At 41.7% G+C, this 23,677-nt stretch overlaps 1 protein-coding gene across 21 annotated transcripts in view; it reads left to right on the forward strand.

Moving 5' to 3' along the window:
* Positions 1–23,677, forward strand: part of ABI3BP (ABI family member 3 binding protein) — a 311,874-nt gene that overhangs the window by 9,127 nt on the left and 279,070 nt on the right. For 19 of the 21 annotated variants that reach the window (XM_075118468.1, XM_075118478.1, XM_075118495.1 and 16 more), the window contains exon 1: positions 229–396. The exons of the other annotated variants lie outside the window; for them this stretch is intronic. In XM_075118468.1, the coding sequence (XP_074974569.1) occupies positions 318–396 (79 nt within the window). In that variant the 5' untranslated portion in view covers positions 229–317. Of the gene's footprint in view, positions 1–228; positions 397–23,677 lie in introns of those variants that run through there. 21 annotated transcript variants of the gene reach the window in all.

A 23,677-nucleotide genomic window follows, 5' to 3' on the forward strand; every position in this document is an offset into this window, starting at 1 on the left:
ATCTGTGTGATTTCTTTGCATGAAGTGTAAGTGATCACAGGTTGATATTTTGTAAGCCTGAGAGACTGAAAGACCCTATAACAAAAAACAGAAGTCTATTGCAGTCGGAGTCGGATATCATTATTTTAAAGCTAATTTTCCTTACTTTTCCAGTGGGAGGGTATGATGTCATTCTGTCTCCTCCCACTGTAAACTAAGCTGCTGTCAAAGTTTGCTGCCTCTGCCACTGAGAGAACAGTTCACTTAACTGCAGCTGCAGTACCTTGTTCTGTGATACCCATCAGCATCATTCACTGTGCGAATTTGGGTTTGTAACCATGATATCAAGACTGGTCTTTCTACTTTTCTGTGGACATATTGCACTAAACCTGGGAAATGCTCAGAAATTGCCAAGAGGCAAGTAGCTATGACAACTTTGTGTTTTTTTGGAAAATGTCTGTGTTTTTGCAATACAAATTTGCTTTCAGTATGTAAGGAAGTATTAAATACTCTCTGAAAGAGAAATGTAACAGAAGGGCAGCCTGCAGGGCAAAATCCAGGTACAAGAGATAGTTGTTTAAAACTCTTAAGCTTAACTTAAGCAAAGACATAAACATTTTCATTGTAGCTTGTGAATCCAGTATGAATTGCCATGCAACAAAGAGAACTAATTCTAGTGCTTTTATGATGGTTTAGACAATATTGTGTAAGTTTGTTGGTAGTAAGATCTTCAAGGAAATGGGGTTGAGTGCACCCCAAGTTGTTGTCAGGGGATTTCAATCCTGTTTTGGAACAAATGTTCTATGCTTTTCAATTATATCCATCCTTATTAGTATTGCAGTTCACCTCTGCAAGTCCATATGTATTCTTTCAAGAGAAAAATGGGATTTATTAAGAGACTGCATTTCAAAACTCTGCACTCCACATGAAAAAAACCCATGTCATGTGAATATTTGTTTAAATATTCCCCTCTGCTGGAGTTTGGAAGTAGTTTTGCAAAATTGGAAGAGACACTCCCCTTTTCCTTGTTAATTTGATCTGTGTGACATTGGCATTTTGTGAGTATTTTATTGCTGCAAGAACAACAGATGTAGTGTAAAATTAAACTCATATTTCTAAATCTGGATTATGAAGTACTTCGTAGCACCTTGGAACTAGAGTAGCACTTCACTTCACAACTGTTCGTGTGCTGCATAAACTGCTGTCCCCTTTGTAGAAATGCCTATATAAGTCCAGTCTGTGCTTTGTAGATGCATTTTATATCTGCAGACTGCTGCAGTCAGCAAAGTTTACAGGAGAAGCTGTAACTTTTTTTTTTATTATTATTTAGTTGCTTAGAGCCATGTTATGCCACAAAGCAGGGTCCTTGAGGACATCCTGCAGTATGACATACCTTAAGTGGGGGATTAAAGGGGTGCCGAGGAGAGGAAGATGCAACTGTTATCCCAAGATAAAAACATCTCAGGAATTTTTTGTCTAGATGTTCGCTGTGAAAATGCCTTGCTTTTTGGATCCCCCAAGCCCACAGGAATTGAAGAGTGTTTGTTACAAGTGTGTTTCTGCAGAATGATAATAGTGAAGCAACACATAAACTGTGTTCTCTCTCTCTCTCTGACACACACACACACTGTCTCTCTCTCTCTCTCCACCTCTTCTGGGTAAGTTTACACTAGAACTTTTGTGTCCTTACAACAATAAGAAGTAATTACTATCCGCAGACATAGGGTATTAGTATGCCAAGATTATACAGTACTTCCAAGTATGTACTGTCTGCTTTTGGAGGATGGAGTTTTTCCAATGCCCACATTATGCAGATAGTAAGTATTATTTAACTTTCTGCTCACTTTGATGGGATGATAACCATGATTATGTTTAACTGTCAAGTTCTGGCAAAACTTAGAGCTTCACTTTTCATGCTGCAATCACAGGAGGTGATCTCTGGACACATTCTTGCTTTGCTAATGTAGTAAAGTAAAAAACAGAGTTCCACTTGTCATTTGCACTAAAGCTGAAGGTGGAAATGCCAGGTTCATGTTGTTTAATTGACTTTTGAAAGGGCTCTCCCTTTGCAAATGTATGAACATAAACAGTTTCTGACCCTTGCAGATATAATTTCAGATGATTATTTTTATTGGGTTGGATACACTGTACATTGGTTCCCAGGTTGTTTATCGAGGAATACTCAAAGATGTCTTTGTTAGAGCATTCCTGTTTGACTAGAACTATGTATGTTTCCATAAATGAGCAGTATGATGTTTAGCTTTTAAGCACTTCTAAAGTAACAGAGGTGTGGGGGCGTTCTGTCTCATTATTAGGGTGGTCTACTCTGTCTTGTAAAATCACTCCATGAAGTACAAATGTAAACTTTTTTCTATGTTGTTCAGTCTCAGTCACACACAGCACACTTAAGTGACTCTCCAGAGTCACTCCTACTGTACAGAGTACAGTAGAGTCAGTTCTGTATTACCTGAGAGAGGCTCCAGACAAATTCATTTTCTCGGAGTGGAGTAGTCTGTAATAGATTCACTGTATAAACCTTTTAATTCTTACTGCTGCTGTGGAACCCCAGTTCTTGAATCTCCTCTCCAGGAGGTGAAATGGATGTACTGATCCCTGGCCTCATGCAATGGGATTTCCTTTCAATGGTCCAAGGAGGAAAGACAATTTTGCCGCAGTAGGGAAGGTGGCCAATAAACCCTTTGGATGTCAGTGATTTGCGGAGCCTCTCTTTGGAAAGACTGTCATATTCAAGTATGCCTTTCGTGAGGCTGGAACACACCTGGCTCCCTCTTCCAGGATGTTTGTGTGCTGCCACCACCACAGGCATGTATTTGACTAAAATGATGAGAAATGTCTGTGAATGTTTTATTTTTCTGTGCCATTCCTGAGTTGTCCGACTAGCAAACACTTGCTTGAAGCATTTCATCTCTGAAAGATAGTGCAATGCTGGAGGAATGCATTGGAAACCTAAATAATTATATACAGAATATGACATTAAAAGAACTTCAAGGTTGCAGAGTCAAGAGCTCAACATAAGAAAAAGCCAGAGGTGAGGTTGTTAATTCTGCCCCTGTGTGCACACGCACTATAACAGTGGCTCTCAGCCTTTCCAGACGACTGTGCCCCGTTCAGGAGTCTGATTTGTCTTGCGTACCCCCAAAGTTTCATCTCCCTTAAATACTAGTTGCTTACAACATCAGACCTAAACATACAAAAAAGTGTCCCAGCATACTGTTACTGACAAATTGCTTACGTTCTCATTTTTACCATATACTTATAAATCAAGTGGAATATAAATATTGCACTTACATTTCAGTGTATAGTATACAGAGCAGTATAAGTAAGTCATTGGATGAAATTTGAGTTTGTACTGACTTTACTAGTGCTTTTTATGTAGCCTGTTGTAAAACCAGAGGAGTTGATGTACCCCCTGGAAGACCTCTGAGTACCCGCAGGGGTACATGTACAACTAGTTGAGAACCACTGTATTATAATACAGTCTTGCCCAGCATCCCATAGGAGTTTTTGAAGTTTTTTTGTTCAAAAACAGACTCCAACATGAAACTGAAGAACTGGAATTAATTTGCAAACTGGACACCATCACATTAGGCCTGAATAAAAACTGCAAGTGGTTGGGTCATTACAAAACCTAAACCTAATTTCCCCCTACTTTTACTCACACCTTCTCGACAACTGTTTGAAATGGGCCACTCTCATTACCACTACAAAAGTTTTTTTCCTCCCTTGGTATCCTACTGTTAATTGAATTGTCTCGTTAGACTGACCTCCCACTTGGTAAGGCAACTCCCATCTTTTCATATATTTATACCTGCTTCTGTATTTTCCACTCCATGTATCTGATGAAGTGGGTTCTAGCCCACAAAAGCTTATGCCCAAATGAATTAGTTAGTCTCTAAGGTGCCACAAGGACTCCTCGTTGTTGTTGTTTTGTTGATTTTTCTGCTGTACAGTTGAGCCAAATTCAGAAGTTCTCTGTGACCTCACATTTTCCCCCTCACACAAATATTCTGATGTGGAGACCTCCCATCACTCTTACACTTCTGTGCAATGCCATCATATCTGACCTAATGGGTGTGGAAGTGTGGTTTGGGGAAATCCAGCTAAATAGATGAGAAAAGAGGAATGGCTTCACATGAGGGTTACCTGAGTTAAATTAAGGAAAGCGTACAACGTATGTGGCTGTATATAACAGAAACATTTTCTGTTCTGTGGATAGTGACAGAATGAAAAAGAAGACATGGCACAAAAGAATAGTTTAATAAACAGAGCAGAGTGAATCTGAGCAAAATAAAAAATCTATCCTAATAGATCAGGACTAAACAAGTTAAGAGACAGGAGACAAAGTTTCAGGGCACAATCCACAAGATTGTATCTCCTTGAAAACCACATTTCTGTGGCTCCTTATTCTCTTAGGAAGTGATCCAAATGCTTTTGAAGTTAATGGGCTTTGCAGCAGGCCCATAGTGTTGGTAAAAAGCATTTTATTGTTTTACTTTTCTGGATGGACTTTCGGTGGACAGCACAGATGTGCATAGAAATCAATTCTCTTGAGCACCACGGGCGCTGTGTTTAACAGACACTGCCAAGATGTTGCCTGCAGAGTGCAGCGGAAGGCAGTCTGGTTAGAAGTTGGAACCCCATAGTCAGGGAAATTCAGGTCAGCTTTTCCTTATCCTTTTACTTTCCCAGATGACTGTAACCAGACAGTAAATACAAACCTGGCATCAGATGACCATCATACTTATTCTTCCTCCTTCTACTCTTTCCTATAATCTCACTTTCTCTGGCTGTTTCCATGTATCCTCCTATGTTTTCTTTTATTGGAGCTGAAAGGAATCTGAAGTTACTCAGTTTTATAAACTAGAATGACCTTATGGTTGCGTTTAAACCAGAGCAGGACAAAATTTGCTTTGGGTTACTGAGTTTCTGACTGAAGGGTATACACCTGCATTCTTGGTGCTTGAATGGTAATCACTTCTGACAAAATGCTGGCCTGTCCTTACTTTGCGGGGAGGGCACAAGACAGCCTGTTTTACCCTCCTTGCTAGTGCTACCTACACAGGAACAGGGTAAGATATAGACTTAATACTCCCTTATGCGGTAGGTTGACAGGCTTGTCGAGGACACCTGGTTCAATAATTTTCTATGCATGTTACTGTCAACAGAGGGAGCTGATAGGAGAAGTATAGTTGTACTGCAATGGAAGAGGGTATGCAGATGTCACCCTTAAAAGCATGACCGTCACCTCAGTATTTGCAGTGTTGGAAATAGTTGCAGTTGTAAGAAAAGAGTACTATAAGGGAATAGTGCACATACTGAAGTAATCTTATTTATTTTTACAAGGCAGCTTTTGGAGAGTGATCACTGTATTTACAGTATTCTTCCCAACTTCTTACATTCTGCTTTTTAAAAGAGCACGAGGTTAGTTTTCCCCATTCTAAATTTATTGGCTGTGTTATGTTTTGTAATACTTGTTCCTAACCACAGGTTAAACCTCAGCATGTGTTTAAGTTTTTGTGTCAAACAATTAGAACAATGGAGATTTATTATGGTGTATTCTATGATTGTCAAAACAGAATAGCCAACTGTTAGTCCCAAAACGTTTGTGGGGCCCCAACAGCATTCCTTTGATAGCTACAGGATAAAAGGTCAGAAACTGTCATGAAGGAGAAAAATATCCTCCTGGACGTTATTTATTTGAACAAATAATGAAAATGCCATTTCAAAGTAGCGCCTCCTCCCCCCAAAAAGAGGAAATTACCAAATGGGTTACAGGTTAATTTTCCATATTTTACAGAAGTACTTTCAAAAGATTGCTTTTAAAAATAGACAGATTATTTAAGCTTTAACACCCTTTATAATAAAGGAGAGGCAATTCAGACTAGGTTGGTTCCTTTTTTTTTTTTAAATATCTGCAAGGAAAAATGTTACGGAAAATAAACTTGTGTGAAATAATTCCCCTATGTTAATGCTACAGAAATGGCACTATGATTCTATAAGAAATCCCCTTAAAATCCTTTATTCCAAAGAAAGTATAACCAAATTGCTAGGAATTTTCAGTCAACAAATGTGTCAAGTCACATTCACTGCCTCCTGTATTGTCTTTAAAGAACCTTCTCTGCCCCAACAACTCAGGCAATTTTACAGCTTATTTTACCAAAACTTACTTAATCAGCTAGTCAAGTATGGCATAAAATCACAGCATAAAAAATCCAATATTGAACACCAGGCTTCCCAGGTCAAGGGTAATCTGGTATTCCAAAATCCCGTTTTTACATAACATCGGCTATACTCCTTCAATCTGATGCACATGGGTAGATCCATTAAAGATCTGTCCATACAGTTCAAATTTCTGGATCAATAGCATAATAATTAAATACCTGTAAAATGATCTGAGTATTGTATAACCTTGAGATATTATCTGTCTTGTTTAATCTTCAGATTAGCAATAAATATCTTTCTGTACATTATTCTTTAATCTTTAGCCACCTATCTTTTTTGTGTCTCTAAAATATATTTTCTTTGGGGCTTTGTACAGTATAGAAATTGAAATCACATCTTTACAGTGTACCTATTACAGTGTGTGTTTAGTGAAATATGTTTGTTTTACGTTGTTGTGAATATAATGTTGGTGAAAATGACTAAGAGCAGTGGCATGATTCAAGCTTTATGTGACCAGGGGCTGGACCAGCTTTCCCTTCACAGATGTCCTAAACCACACAAATCTGGACTGGTGGTACTTATGCTAAATCAGCCCTGTGCCTTACCAACTGAGCAACATCGTTACTCAGGCAGAAATGTGGCATGGTTTTATGATGTGCAAAGTTTGAACCACCAAACACATTTTCACTGCTGATGCGCTAAGTCACAATTTTAAGTTTGGTCACAAAGAGTTAAAGGACCATTCACTTGCCCTGACCCACCACACTGGATGAGTGATAAAAATTTTCAAACATCCAGGGCTAGATTGTGTTTGGCCCAGCAGGGATGCATATAGTAGACAGAGAACATTCAAGTAGCCTTCACCCATGCCCTTCCCAGGCTGTGGGTAAAATACCAGTGAGATGTTGAGGCACTCTGCCTGGCTGAAGCTGTTGGAGGTATACTGTTTTTTACTAAAGGAGATGGGGTGGGGGAGCGCTGAAGGGGGGTTTCTTTCTTCCAGAAAAAACAGCATGTCTGCCCAAGAGTGGAAGGGAGTATTGGTTGTACGTGTACAAAGGGAGTTGGAGCTCCTGCCCGTAGAGGATTTCTGGTCTAGTCAGAATGCCTCAGGTTCATACAGAATCATGGCTCCTCACTGACCCTACACCTTCCTACTCCTCTCCCCGCACCACAATGTAGTGGCAATATCTTAAAACCAAGACCCTAACTTCTAGTTTGTTCAATATTGTTGCCTTTTTGCTGAGCTGTAGCATTTCATAAGGTTTTAGTATAACTTAACTTTTTTGGAAGGGAAATAGGTGACACAGAGGCTCCAAGTATTTCCCTAGTCTACTTGTACCCACAATATGTGCACAAGTCCTGTTTACCTTGAACAAAGATGTCAAAACAGCAGGTCTATACACAGCAAAGCAAAAATCCCCAGCTAAGGTGCTGCTGTGTCCAAGGAACACGACAATGGAGGGATGCTGTTCCAGTGTAATTATCGGTTTGGGATACTACTATGTTCGTTGAATTCTATAATTAAAATCTATGGCATGTTGTTGTATCCATGTTTGTTTCAGGATATTAGAGAGGCAAGGTGGGTGAGGTAATATCTTTTATTGGACCAATTTCTGTTGGTAACAGAGAGAGGTTTTCCAGCTTACACAGAATTCTTCTTCAGATCTGGGAAATGTACTCAGAATGTCACCACCAAATACGAAGTGGAACAGCTTGTTTAGCATAAGTAGTTAACACATATTTCAAGGGTATATTCAAGGTGAAATGGCCCATTAACACCTCTCCAGTCATGGGGGAGGGAAATGGGGACCTGAGGAAAAAAAAAACTCCCAAAGGGGTGATTAGTGTGTTGTCAAGTGTCCTGGTAAGCCATAAATCCAGTGTTTCAGTCCATGATTTTTAGTGTTTAGCAAAGTTATTAATTTAAGCTCTCAGGCTCATCTTTTGAAGGTTTTGTGCAGGTTTTCTTTGAGGATGAGGGCTGAGAGGTCAGATATTGACTGATTGTTTTCTGAAAAGTTTCAGAGTAGCAGCCGTGTTAGTCTGTATTCGCAAAAAGAAAAGGAGTACTTGTGGCACCTTAGAGACTAACAAATTTATCTGAGCATAAGCTTTCGTGAGCTACAGCTCACTTCATCTAATGCATTCAGTGGAAAATACGGTGGGGAGATTTTTATACATAGAGAACATGAAACAATGGATGTTACCATACACACTGTAACAAGAGAGATCACTTAAGGTTAGCTATTACCAGCAGGAGAGCGGGGAGGAGGGGGGACCTTTTGTAGTGATGATCAATGTGGGCCATTTCCAGCAGTTGACAAGAACATCTGAGGAATGGTGTGGGTGGGGGAATAAACATGGGGAAATAGTTTTACTTTGTGTAGTGACCCATCCACTCCCAGTCTCTATTCAAGCCTAAGTTAATTGTATCCAGTTTGCAAATTAATTCCACATATCTATTCAGGGGATACCATCATAGGGCCTGATCACATCAGCCACACTATCAGAGGCTCGTTCACCTGCACATCTACCAATGTGATATATGCCATCATGTGCCAGCAATGCCCCTCTGCCATGTACATTGGCCAAACCGGACAGTCTCTACATAAAAGAATAAATGGACACAACTCATATGTTAAGAATTATAACATTCAAAAACCAGTTGGAGAACACTTCAATCTCTCTGGTCACTCGATTACAGACCTAAAAGTTGCAATTCTTCAACAAAAAGACTTCAAAAACAGACTCCAACGAGAGACTGCTGAATTGGAATTAATTTGCAAACTGGATACAATTAGCTTCGGCTTGAATAGAGACTGGGAGTGGATGGGTCTTACACAAAGTAAAACTATTTCCCCATGTTTGTTCCCCCCCCCCACCTCCACCCCTCCCCCGCTGTTCCTCAGACGTTCTTGTCAACTGCTGGAAATGGCCCACCTTGATTATCACTACAAAAGGTCGTCCCCCCATCCCCCGCTGGTAATGTCTCACCTTAAGTGATCACTCTCTTGTTACAGTGTGTACGGTAACACCCATTGTTTCATGTTCTCTATGTATAAAAATATCCCCACTGTATTTTCTACTGAATGCATCCGATGAAGTGAGCTGTAGCTCACGAAAGCTTATGCTCAGATAAATTGGTTAGTCTCTGAGGTACCACACGCACTCCTTTTCTTTTTGTGAAAAGTGTTCATCTGCAGGTTATACGGTGTTTTTGTCTTTTATCAGTTTTCTGTGTGAGCAGATTTTAGAGTAGCAGCCGTGTTAGTCTGTATTCGTAAAAAGAAAAGGAGTACTTGTTAGTCTCTAAGGTGCCACAAGTACTCCTTTTCTTTGTGTGAGCAGAGTGATTGTCTGGTTTCACCCACATAGGTGATGTTGGGGCATTTAGTGCACTGAATAAGGTACTCCACATGTTGTGAAAGGCATGTGAAGGACCCATGGATCTTGAAAGATGAATTGTGTGGGGTGTTGATCATCATAGCAGTGGAGCTATATCTACAGGTTTTGCATCTGTTGTTCTGGAAGGGCCTGGTACAACTTTGAGTTGGGGTGTGCTCTGATATGTGAGGAGTGTGCTACTGATGATGAGCTTGGAAAGGTTGGGGGTGGTTCAAAGGCCAGAAGAGGGCGTTCAGGAAAGATTTCTGTCAAGATGCGCTCCCCATCAAGTATGGGTTTTAATTGTTTAATGGTAGGTGACAACTAGTGATGTGTGGTCGGAACCCTTATGGGGTACCATTAAACAATGACAACTCATACTTGATGGGGACCACATCCTGAAAGAAATCATTCCTGATCCCCGTCTTCTGGCCTTCAAATTAAAAGATGTAATTCAGCATACGTTATGCAAAATATATTCTTAAAATGGCATGGAACTGTATGGTCTGTGTGTATAAAACATCCTCACTGCATTTTCCACTTTATGCATCCGATGAAGTGAGCTGTAGCTCATGAAAGCTTATGCTCAAATAAATTGGTTAGTGTCTAAGGTGCCACAAGTACTCCTTTTCTTTTTGCGAATACAGACTATCACGGCTGCTACTCTGAAACTAGATATATTTCTGTACTTTATGTATTTTTCAGGTTTCTGCAATATCCCTAAGCCTATTCAAGAAAAACATGCTTCAGAAAAAACAGCAAAAAGTTGTAACTTTCTCCCATCACCACCCCAGTTCAGCAGTTATTGCCTTGTGGGTCTATAAAGGGCAACAATTTAGAAGAGCATGCTCTGTTTGAGTTCACACAATTAATACTTTGGGAACTACTCCAAGTGTAGAGGTTTGGCAGTGGATCTGGGGAAATACAGCATTTTTGTTGTTGTTTTTGAACTTGCTTAGGGAAAAATCCTCTCTTTTGTCCAGTTCTTGCCAGTGTATCATATTTATTGTTCATACAGATTTTCTCTTCTGTGATATTTAGTATAGAAATTCTTTGGATAACAGAAAATTGTGTTTAGTTCAAAAATACAAATAAGTAAACAAAACTTCCAGGAAGTTATTCTCACTTGAAGCAATTGAATGTGTTCCGGCAGGATTGATTCACTCCTTGCTGCAGTTCAAGTCTAAACATGAAGAAGGGATAAATTAAGATACTGTACAAATAAACAGGAGGTGAACGTGCAGAAAAATATTTGACATCAAATCTTTGCTTTTATTAATCAGTTTAGTTCTTCTTTGAGTGATTGCACTTGTATATTCCACTCTTGATGTCTGTGTGCCCAGTGCATGGCCATTGGAAACTTTTCCCCAGTACGTGGTACCCATTGGGTGGCTCAAGCACCCTCTGGTGCTGCTCGCCACTGCATTCAGGTATAAAGGATAGAGCCACCCCTAACCCCTCTCTTTTTATTGCTATTCTTATTGCTTATGATGGTTGTTGGAATCCCTGTTCAATACCAGAACAGTTTTCTCTCAGCTTTGTATATGATATACTGAGGACATGGCTACACTTGCAGATGTAGAACGCTTTGAGTTAAACCAGCCTTCGTAGATTGCAGTAGCGAAAGCGCTGCAGTCTGTCCACACTGACAGCTACAAGCGCACTGGCGTGGCCGCATTAGCAGCTCTTGCAATGGCCACAGAGAGCAGTGCATTGTGGTAGCTATCTCAGCGTGCAAGTGGCTGCAAATGGTGGGGGTGGGGTGAAGTATGACAGAATGTGTTGTGCATATGTGTGGGGGGGGAGAGAGTGGATTTTGGGGGGGCTGAGAGCATGTCAGCATGCTGTCTTGTAAGTTCAGAGAGCAGCAGACCCCTCTCCCCTCCCACCTCTCTCTCTCACACACAGCATTCCACAGTAATGGTTGCTTTGTCTCGGAGCAGATAAGCATGCCGGCTGTCAGAAATGGAGCTTTCAAAGGGCATATCTGCATTCCTACAGCGAGTTCAAAACAATGACAAGAGTGGCCACTTGACTTAAGGGGATTATGGGACGTTTCCAGAGGCTGACAGTAATGCAACACCTCGTTCACACTGATGCCTGGGCGTTTCAGCCAAGGCACAACAAGCGTTAATCTTCTCGCCAAGGTAGAGTACCAGGAGCGCTCTAGACGCGGAGTCGGAACGCTCTACGTGCCTTGCCAGTGTGGACGGGTATTGAGCTAGGGTGCCCGGGGCTGCTTTATTGCACTCTAACTCGCAAGTGTAGCCAAGCCCTTAATCTAGTAGTTAGTATCACTATTGTAATTTTAAGTTGTGTTTTTAAAAAAAGCTTTTTAAATTTGTTGCTTTTCCCCTGTTTTGGGGTTCTGCTGCTGGCACTGAGACATCAAGCTGTGTGCTTCTTGCTGAAGGCCTGTGTCAGAAAGTCACCTGCACAGTAGTTGTCCGAAGTGCCTGGATGAAGCATACATGAAGGACCAGTGCCAGATTTTCTGGAAATTCAGGCCTAGAACAAAGAAAGATAGGGAAGCTAGGCTGAAATTCCTGCCAATGGAGGTGGCACTCAGGTCACCATCAGAGCCATCCTGGTTTGACTCGGTGTTGCGTGCTGCAGCTTCATGAGAAACATGCCTCCAGCATTATCCAAGTCCTGGCACCAGTCTCCCTCACCGGTGCTGAGGAAGCAATGTAAGATATCTGCATAGGCTCTGGCCACGGGAAGATCTCAGTCCTCCAAGTCTAGGAAGAGGGGAGAGAAGGAGATGAGTTGAGTGCACCTGAAATCTAAGCCCTCCTCCTCCAAATCCGTGCTTCAGTTGGCTCTGGCATGAAAATGGGCACCATCGAGCCTAGTGCCCGAAGTCGCACCATCAACTTAATCAGCACCGCAATAAAATATGATCTCAGTGCCAACTACCCCAGAGGAGTTTGCAGCAGCAAGAAATTTGCCGTGCCTCTCGGTGCCAGTCTCTCTGTCAGTGCAGGAGCCTGATCCCTCAGTACCATTGCCCTGTCTGGCACCAGCTCCAGCAGTATATCCTACGATACCACAGTGGCCTGCTTCCCAGGCAGTCCGCTGTCAGTACTGTGGGGAAGTCAGCGATTATGGTGGTGATCTGCCCATCACCAGGTGCTTGGCCCCAACACCTGGCACTGACTGGATCAGCCCCTCCATGGTCAGAGGAAGGGGAATCTTCATCTTCGGACTTGGTGGTGGGATCTTATGTCTCACAAGCCTGAAGCAGGACCTGCTGGTCCCCCTATAGATCTTCTGTCCCGCTTACTATTGTAACCCCACAATGGGAGCTGCCATGGGCAGGTGGCCACGTCACTGGGGTCTAGCCCCATATCAGTGGCCTTTCTGGAACCCAAGGTGTTTTCCCCCAGCTTCCAGATTTTCCCCTCACTGTGCCTACTTAGTGCCTTCATGTAGATCGGGGGCCGGGGGGAGTCTAGTGTTGCTTTGTTTCCAGCATGTGGTACTGGGCCCAGTACCAAGCATAAGGTCCTAGAACCAGAGGAACAACCTGTGGAAGAGACTCATAAGAACGTCCATACTGGGTCAGACCAAAGGTCCATCTAGCCCAGTATCCTGTCTTCCGACAGTGGCCAATGTCAGGTGCCCCAGAGGGAATGAACAGAACAGGTAATCAAGTGATCCATCCCCTGTCACCCATTCCCAGCTTCTGGCAAAGGCACTAGCCTTTCTGGTACAACAGTGAAGAAGCCAGACAGTGCTGATGGCCCATCAGAAAAGACAATGGACCCTGGAAGAACTTAACCTTCCTGTGAACATTCCAGATAGCCAGTAAGTAATGGCTGCTATGACTCAGCAAGGTATGCAAGGCATGTGACCAGGCCACATGACTCTGGACTCCATCTTGGGATGTCAGTGTTTTTCCACAAACTGAGTTTGGGACAAAGGGTTCCCGCCATATGTTAAAGCTATATAAGGCAGGGAGTTACATCATCTGTTGTTCTTCACTCTTCATACAAGAAGACTCCTGGAAACACCTGAGGAACAAAGACTGAAGTGGGGGGAAGTGCTGGACTGAGGCTAAAGAAATTTTTAGCCTGTGTATGAAAACTTAGGGATTCCAAGCTGCAAAGCAAGTGTAACTTGTGTGACTTTGCTGTCTCCTGAGAGGCTGTAAGTAGCTTAGTTGCCCATAGGTATAAGTTACGACACAGCTTTTTCTAAGCAAACACAACTGTTCTGAAGGTGAAAGCATTACAGAGAAAAGGTATTAAAGCAATCATAGAAGTGTAAGACTGGAAGGGACCTTGATACACTCACCAGGACAAAGGGCATGGCTACGCTGGAAACTTTCAAAGCGCTCCCGCGGCAGCGCTTTGAAGTGTGAGTGTGAGAGCTCTCCCAGCGCTTCTGGTAATCCACCTCCACGAGGGGATTAGCTCTGAGCTCTGGGAGCGCTGCTCCCAGCGCTCGGAGCCTGTTTACACTAATGCTTTAACGCGCTCTGACTTGCTGCTCTCAGGGGGTGATTTTTCACTCCCCTGAGCCAGCAAGTTAGAGTGCTATAAAATGTAAGTGTAGCCAAGCCCTAAGTATTATCTAGCGACCATCTTTGACAGGTGTTTGTCTAACCTGTTCTTAAAAGCCTCCCATGACAGAGATTCCACAGCTTCCCCAAGTAAATTGATCCAGTGTTTAACTATCCTTACAGTAAGGAAGTTTTCCCTAATGTCTTAAACTACATCTCCCTTGCTGCAATTTAGGCCCATTACTTCTTGTCCTGTCCTCAGTGGATAAGAAGAACAATTTATCACCCTCCCTTTTATAACAGCCTTTTCTGTGCTTGAATACTGTTATCTTGTTCCCACTCCATCAATCTTATCTTCTCCAGACTAAAATAAACCAATTTTTCAATCTTCCCTCCTATGTCATTTTTGTAGTCATTTAATCATTTTTGATGTTCTCCTATGGACTTTCTCTGCTTTGTCCACATCTTTCCTGTAGTGTGGTGCCCAGAACTGGACACAGTGCTCAAGTTAGGCCTGATCAGTGCTGATTAGAGTGGAGCAATTATTTCTTGTTTTGCTTACAATGCTTCTGCTAATACATCCCAGAATAGTGTTTGCTTCTTTTGCAATAGTCTTACATTGTTGACTCATATGTGGACTGTGATACACTGTGACCCCAGATCTTTCCCACAGGAGTCCTTCCTGCGCAGTTATTTTCCATTTTGCATTTGTGCAAATGATTATTCCTTCCTAAGTGTAGTACTTTGCATTTGTCCTTCCTGAATTTCATCCTCTTTATTTCAGACCATTTCTCCATTTTGTCAAGATCATTTTGAATTCTAATCCTGTCCTCCAAACCGCTTGTAACCCCTCCCAGGTTGATATTGTCCACAAATTTTGTAAGTGTACTCTTTGTGCTGTTATCCAAATCATTTATGAAGATATTGAGGAGAACCAGACCCAGGACAGATAGCTGTGGAACTTAGCACGCATGCTAATAAGAACCTGCACACATTCTAATAAGCTTACCAGAGATCACACTCCGCCAAAATCCCACAAGGGCTCTTCCAGGTGATCAGTCCTTCAGACCCTACCAAGGAAGTTATTTTCCTGTGCTCAAAAGTTCATAACGTCTGGTGGCTCAGAACAAGCACACCCATGAATCTAAGATGCACCCCTTTATACAGTGTGGGCCTCTGATCTTGTCCTCACATAAGAGGTCATCAGCAGACAAAGGTCCCCTCCCTAGGGTGAAGTTTCAAAAGGCTGAATTCCTGCATAACCAGAGGGGGTACATTTACATACACCTCCCCCTGGAGAGTCCCCAGGAAACCAACTTCATTTTAAAAGTTAATTCTTGTCTGACACATTGTTTCAAATAGTCCTTTAAAGCTTATAGTAGTTACCAGACTTTATATTAGTCATGTCTCCCCTGCCCCTGAAATGTTACACACAAACCCACAATAATACATAAACATTTGCATTTTAATACAATGAACTCTAAAATACTTAAACTTTTAATAAGGTTTAACTTAATACAGTAAGGTTTTTCCAGGATATTGCAGGAAATTGCTGTGTCTATCACAGAAGCCGAGCAGGCAAAAAGCTCAGTCCAGAAAAGAAAGAGAGGGTGATGGTAGTTTAGGGGTATTGTCTGGATAATCTGGCAGAGATAATATTGTCCCAGTGACGAAGAGGGCTCTTTCACCATTGGTCAGCTAAGTTTGCAGTTCAAAGGAGGTGTCCTAAACAGTTAATTTTGCCATTGACTTCAGTGGAACTGGATTGAGTCTTCAGTGAAATCCCACATAAGAGCAAAAGCTCTGAATAGCTGTATATTAGTGTAGAAAGTTCCACAGAAATTGGAACATTGTAATATCATAGAGGTGAAAATTGTGCAAAAATATTTTTATTTTGTATTCATAGGTCTGATTTTTGCATTAATATTAACTACTCTGATATCAGTAATGATTCTACAATCAAGTTTTCTGTTTGTAAATGTAATGTATGCTTTTTTTAATAAGTGTTTCTTCCCAATTTTTCTCTAAGAAATTATTGTAGTGATGTGATCAGTTAATGGTTGATAAAAGCAACTACACTGTTGGCCTTACACAATGAGCTCTGGAGAATCAGAACTATCAACTGTCGTTTTTTGCAGAAGTTCTGAAGTGCTCACAAAACCGCCAATACTGGATGATGAATACTGTAGATAGAATCTTAATTGGGGATGGGTGTTTGTGTGTGTATGTTGGGGGGCATTTACAGCATTAATGCTGAGACACATTATGGAAGCTCAGTTAAACCAAAAGTAAATGTATGCATTTGGCTGCACTGATTTTCAATCAAAGGGAGCTCAGACATTGTGAGTTTGTTTCCCTCTGTCCAAAGTTTGTCCATGATCTGTCGTATTTGCTCACCTGTATGAAGTTTAGCATTTCAGACATATTGTCAAATAATTAAAATTATACAGAAAAAATGCATCTCAGATTATAGAAGGAGAGAGCTGCAAGTTTATCAACATGAAATGATATGTATATAACATACTTGTAAACTATGGAACAACATTAATGGGAATTAATGTACTGTACTGACCCATGGATTACAAGATTAGTGATGACGTACGCATGAGTTTTCACATACCATTAGTACTCTGCATGGAGTCAGATATGTTTTGCATAGTACCAGAAATTCAACTCTGAATAATTATACAGTGCAAGTGAAATGCAAAGTTATCCATACACAGTATGGTAAATCCATGTTATGTTTAAGGGGATGCATGTATTGTAGATGTGCATTAAACAAGAAAATACATAATTAGCACTATGACTAGCTAGAACAGCAGACATGAAACTGTTCAAAGTATGCTTGGTTCGCAGAGTTATTGTCCTCTTCAGTGGATCTGGTATGATTTATTAAAGGGACACTTAAGTTAATAAATCTTAACATTTACATTTTATCATGAAAGAAGAAAAAAGATATCAGAGAAGTTATACAAAATCAAATAAGAATGGAGGTGGTTTCATGACTTCACAAATTTCAGTGAGAATTATTTTTGATTCAAATGGTGCTAGTGTATGAGAACCAGAAAATGACATTGACCAGCCTACTTTCATTTTGCATATCATTCATTGCAGACAAGCCACAGAAATATTAAAAGGTTAGCTACTTTAATGATATTTACTATGCTGGGTACAGAGTCAGTGAGGAATAAATGAGATTCAAGGATTGCGGGCAAATTACAGAATTGTGTGGACACATTCATTGGAGATTCAATTTACAAACAAATCAATAGAATAAATAATTACTAATTTATACACACAATTGGAAACCTTAATGTTACACTTGATTTCTCTTACATAACATTCAGTTCTTGCTGAAGAACGGTTGCTTTCTGGTTGAACATTAAAATCCCAGCACTGTGCGCTAAATAAACAAGAAAAATGGCTTCATACCCCGGAATGCAAAGGATTTCTCCACCTTTTCTTTCCTCCAAAGCCAATTCAGATTTTTTGTGTCTCTGTGTGTGTGTGTGTGTGTCTGGATATGTGTGTGTATATATAATATTTCCCCACTATGGTGAAGTTTTCAATACCTACTTCTCTACATTGAATATTTTTCTTTTAAGAGAACAAAGCTTCTGAGAGAGAATCAGCCAAAAGAAGTGTGACAGGGTCGGGTCAGATGGCTATAGGAGAGTAATAGAAGGCAGATATATTAGCCCCAGGCTCAGTAGGTCCCTTTTCCCTGGGTAAGGTAACAGGGAAGGTTCCAGAACAATCAGGAACCTTCTGGAGACCATTAAGACAGGCTGATTAGAACACCTGCAGCCAATCAAGAAGCTTCTAGAATCAATTAAGGCAGGCTAATCAGGGCACCTGGGTTTTAAAAAGGAGCTCACTTCAGTTTGTGGTGGGCATGTGAGGAGCTGGGAGCAAGAGGTACTAGGAGCTGAGAGTGAGAACGCGGACTGTTGGAGGACTGAGGAGTACAAGCATTATCAGACACCAGGAGGAAGGTCCTACGGTGAGGATAAAGAAGGTGTTGGGAGGAGGCCATGGGGAAGTAGCCCAGGGAGTTGTAGCTGTCACACAGCTGTTCCAGGAGGCACTCTAGACAGCTGCATTCCACAGGGCCCTGGGTTGGAACCTGGAGTAGAGGGCGGGCCTGGGTTCCCCCCAAATCCTCCCAACTCCTGGTCAGACACAGGAGGAGTCGACCTGGACTGTGAATTCAGAAAAACGGCCAAACTGAGGGCTGCCGTGAAGCTCCAAGATGAGCAAATCCGCCAATAAGTGCAAGACCCACCAAGGTAGAACAGGAACTTTGTCACAGAAGGTAAACTTTAACTTAAGAAAATGGGATAGAAATAGGGAATTTCTTTCCCAAAATGGAGGTTTTACCTCAATGTTTCTATCCCTGTCTGTAATAGGTGAAGAAAGAGCTGGTGCTGTAATGAAAGCAGAAATTACAAGTTAAAGTAAACTCTCAGTCTTGCTTGCCACTTTCTAGTTAGGAAAGGAAGTTCAGGGAGAAATAGATGAAAAGGAGCACCACCAGAGTGTCACTCCTAAAATACCCCTCAGACAAGGGACACTTATTTAGTAGCCAGGCTAAGGCGAAATACAAGTGCATGTTGTTATCTGGACAATGTCCTCTTAATTTTATACGTCTTGATTTATACACTTTTTTTTTATATATAAAACTTAATATATATGTGTAATTTGTTTTAGGAAACTTCTTTTTTGTAATGCATACAACACTGCTTTTTAACCATGTACATCATTGCATGTTTTGGATTTCTTTTTACATCTATACTTATATTATCATAGCTGCAAAGTGTCCATAGAGCAGGAAATTAAAATTCCTGTCAAAATCTGGAAGTGGACATTACCTCTAAAATCATCAACTGAATTCTATCATGAGCAATACATTCTTTTGTCCTTTAATCACAGGCTAATGCTTATTGAAAGTCCATCAAGTCTTTCTTAAAAAGAAAAGGAGTACTTGTGGCACCTTAGAGACTAACCAATTTATTTGAGCATAAGCTTTCATGAGCCACAGCTCACTTCATCGGATGCATACTTTCTTCAGTCATTTCCTAGGACTATAGCTTATGATATTGTAGTATGGGCTCTGCAAGGTCAGAGAGTGCTTAAAGCAGCACAGAAAAGGACAAAGGAGTCACCCGTCATTGTTTTAGACTCACTGATTTTGTAAGAGGCCAGGTCATAAGAGTCCTGGGATTCATATTCTCTAATGATGCAAGATGGGGTAAATATTTCCAGCTGTGAAAATCAGATGCAGTTGGAGCCAGCATTGAAAGGGCTTAGCTGGAGCCAACTTGCACAATGCACATGTGTGAGCGTGTTCAGCTTGCTAGAGAGTTAAAGCTTAAGCAAAACCTCTTTATTATGGATGCTGTGTTGGAAATGTTGAGGAAAGGAAAATATGTCTTTGTAAGTGATTAGTCCTCAAGCTCATCAGGGAATCCTGGGATCATATTTTGGGGCTAATTTTTGCCAGTGTTTTATAACTTTCTAAATTGGAGGGGAATGCACAGCTGAAAGGTTTACGATGGTCCTCAGTTAGGGCATCATATAATTTCAGTTGTGGAATATTGAAATATTACTGATAATTAACAAAGTAAAATTAAATTACTGTTTGCCTGGAACTATTCTTATTGAGTTCAACCAGCATGTGATATACAGTAAGACCTAAGCACTTTTACATACGTTCCTGGGATGTAATTGCTTTATCAGATGGCTAGATACTTAAAAATAGAGACTCCATTCTAAAGCTACAATACAGAATATTACAAACATCAGAGCCAGGTATATTTCTAAACCTATTAATCTTTGCACTGTTTAAAGTCCTGTATTGTGTTTCAGATGTAATGAAGAGAGTCTGTATGGAAAATTCAGATATTTAGTGTGGTTTGACATATGGTTGTTTCATTGTTAGGGAGAGAGATCATCATGACATCAGATAAGGAATAATCATATTTGTCTAATCTCATTTTATCTATATTATTTCTGAAGTGCCTGTGACATTAATATCTAGGATATGGAGAATTTGTATGCAATTAGGATTCAACCTCTCTGCATATATATGTACTTAGGTAATAAAGAATGAAGGAAAAGAAATAGAAAAAATATATGGTATTGAAACTGCTATAAGGCTAGCTGCACCTTTTGTCCGCCTTCTGGTCTCTGTGATAGGCCTCTTGCCTTTATCTGTTTTAAGGTAGAATCTCACAATTCTTCCACTCTTAGATCAGAACTTGGGTACACTAATCTATGGGTTTCCATCTTGGTTTGGGTACCTGCTTGGACTTCCCTTTGGGAATCTGACTACTGAGACTGATGAATAGCTTTCTTAAGAATATTTTTATTTAGCATTTGGAAGAAAGCATTAGCGAGAAATTATTTTAAATTACAAACAACTTGTACATGTCTGATTTACTAATGTACTGACATCCTGTACTTGCAATCCAGGCAGACTTAGCTTCATAGGACACCTCGGTGGGTTCCTTTGTTAAAGTGTGTCTCCAAGTCTGGCTCTCTCTAACTGCCCCTCTTAAAAGAGTCTATGTTCATATATCAACTACACCTCTTTGTCTTCCTGGGTTCTTTCCCAAGTGTAGACAGGTCCTGGACACATTCTCTCCCACTACCCCTATTCAAACCACTTAGGGGGCTATCCAGGAGACTGGGCTAAAGCCTTTAAGGCTGCTAGCGCTGTCATTGTATCTTAACAAACTCTAAGTGGAAGCTCTTAAGTGACTGGACTGTTAGAAATGACCTTTTACTTCCTGCCGGGAGCATCCCAGTGGTCTCCTGTTCAGAGGCATTTAAGTAAAATGATTATTAAAGAAGACACTATGCCACTGACAGGCTAAGACTCAGTATTAATAACAATTAAAGAGCATCCTCATGTTTCTCAGAGGTACCTACTTGTCATACAGGAGGGCCAGGGAGCAGTGGGAGAGTAGTCAAGGGGAGATGTATAAGCCCTAGGGCAATTAAGGTGTGGTTCCCTGTAGACAAGGGAGGGTTGCTACAGGTTAATTGGAACACCTATAGTCAATTAAGGCCCTGTCAGGAACCTAATAAAACCCCCTGCTTAAGGCAATCAGGGTGCGCAAGGAAGGAAAGAGGACTAGAGTTTGGAGATGTGTTGCTGAGACTTAAGAGACCAGAGAACCGGAGGAAGGGAGACTCTGCCCCAGCATCAAGGACGAGGGTAACCCTACCCAAGGAGGAAGAGAGTAAGAAACCGATGGGGGTTGAGAGGGGCTGGGGCTCAGAGTGAGGAGCAAACCCAGACCACCACCACCACCCCCCGCTTCCCTCCTCTACCACCTTCCTGGGCCACTAGCGGGGCCCTCGGCACCCCAAGAGCAGGGGCAATGGGTGGCGTCTTAGCCTCCTGCCAAGAGAAGTGTGGGACCCACCAAATCAACACCAGCCATTTTGTCGCACTGCTGTATGCAGAGTATTCTTAAACTTGTCCAGGAGGCATCAGCAGTTTGCTGGTAACCAAACATTAACATAATAGTAATACAGCATTCTCAACTAATGGTCCCACACATTACAGATTACAGTAATTTTACTGATATGTTTTGGGCCATTATATTTGCTTTTATCTCATTTCACAATTAGATTTTCACGGAGTGCCTACGGTTATTGAATAGATAGAATACTGGGGTTCCAAGAACTTTCTTATGTGAGTTAATCTGATGGAAGTATCATAATGGTTTTGTGGGAGTCCAGCATGTTGAAATGTCAGACAACAGTTAGGAGATACAGTTTTATGACTGTTATGTGGATTGTAACTCCTCCACTATGGGCAATAGTGCATAGTGGAAGTATTGGAGAAAAACACATAGGCTTCAGGAGGAAAAGTGATCACTTTCTACCATATGGTTGCATCTACAGGCCAGTGCAAAGTTGTACTAATTCTCTGATGGAGAAGACTCATCAAGGGGTTACAATTCCCAGCTGTGTCCCAGGGCTGTGTTTGCCTGATGAGGAGATTGTCCCCACAGCTCTGCTTCCCCTTCTGAGATGTTTGCAGCAGCTGGTGACCTGCAAGCTTCAGAGAATGAGCTAGGCTGAGAAAAGCCTGAGGCAAAGTCTTCTGCTCCCCGCAACAAGTATCTTGATGGTGAGGGCAGAGGGTCACAGCTTAGGCCAGCAGGGTTTCTTTGGTCCCCTCCCACAGCTGGAAAGGAGCCTGGCAGGTTTCGAGAGACCAGCTCTACTGGGTAAGATGCAACCCAGGCTGGGTGGGATCACATTGCCCTTCCCTGGAAGGAAAGGAGACAGAAATGTTTGGAAAAAGACTGACTCTAGGGCAAGCAGGGCCCCCTCCCTGTCTCTATGTGGGGAGTGGAGTCAGAAGGGCAGTGCACCAGTTGCCAGATTACTCCCGACTTAGTTCCTACAGCCCACACCAGCAGCCACAGCTCTGACTGTGGAGCTCAGCCATCACCTGCCCCTCCTCTTCCAGTTCCCCACGATTCATGGATGACCCTGCCAATGCCGGAGAGTGTGGTAAGTAGCTCTTCCACCGCTGTCACCTCTATAACAGCCCCTGCTCTGCCCCAGGGGATCCCTAGTCATATCTTTGGTTGAGTCCTCCTGGAGAAAAACACACTTATCTGGCCCATGTGGAACCCAAGCACCGGAGAACCATTGAGCTTCTGGGGAGCCCATCCTCTACCCCCAAGCCAGTACTTTCCTTTAGAGACCCAGAAAGGGACCATGGAAAGCTTTATATTCCTCCTGTGCTCCTTGGGAAAATGTAGTAGAGGTGTGAGAATCTTCTGCCACATATAAAAACTGGGAAAGTATCAGACTGTTGTCACCAGCACCCACTGCAGATTGCCAAGCCCCAATTAGCTCGCTGTCATTTCCTAGCTGCCACAGCAACTCTCATTCGATTCCCACAGAGTTATAGACCATGACCATAGAACCTCATTCTGCTTACAGCACTGTCCATTTTGAGCCCTTGCCTGAGGTATCGTCATATTTACTATCCATTAAGGTAGAACTCCCAATGGCTACAAACTCCAGTCAGATGAGTTTTTGAAGTTGAGTTTTCTCAGCTGAGATCGAACTGTTGTGCTTTTAATTCAGACAGGTAGTCATCACAACTGTCATAACACTAATACCCCAAATAAATGCAAGAAATATTCTTCATGCTATTAAAGTCTAGTCCTCAGGAGTACTGACAGTCTCAGGGTAGAGAACTCATGTCTCCTGGCCGAGATCAGATTGGCAGTCATATGGCCATCAATATATACAATCACCACATTCTACATATTGGTCACCCAAACTTCAGTCAGCACAACTGTTTGACCAAAGTCTTCTCAATGCTTAGTGCCCAAGGAAAGATGGAGGAGATACAATATACCTTGTTGTGGATGTTCATATTTAAAGGATGATCCTGCTTCCCATGTTTGGAAGCACACTGCTGTGAATATCCTATTGTAGCAAATCTGTGGACCTTAGCGCGATGAATAGAAACATTTATCTGCACTTATCTGAAAATTTCCTTTCTTCAAGTAATAGAGTGCACAAATCTGGCCATTCATGGAAACAAATGGATGATCAGAATAGAGGTGGAAATTGACAATC

The sequence above is a fragment of the Caretta caretta genome, chromosome 1, assembly GCF_965140235.1.
Source record: "Caretta caretta isolate rCarCar2 chromosome 1, rCarCar1.hap1, whole genome shotgun sequence".
Classification (NCBI taxonomy): Eukaryota; Metazoa; Chordata; order Testudines; family Cheloniidae; genus Caretta; species Caretta caretta.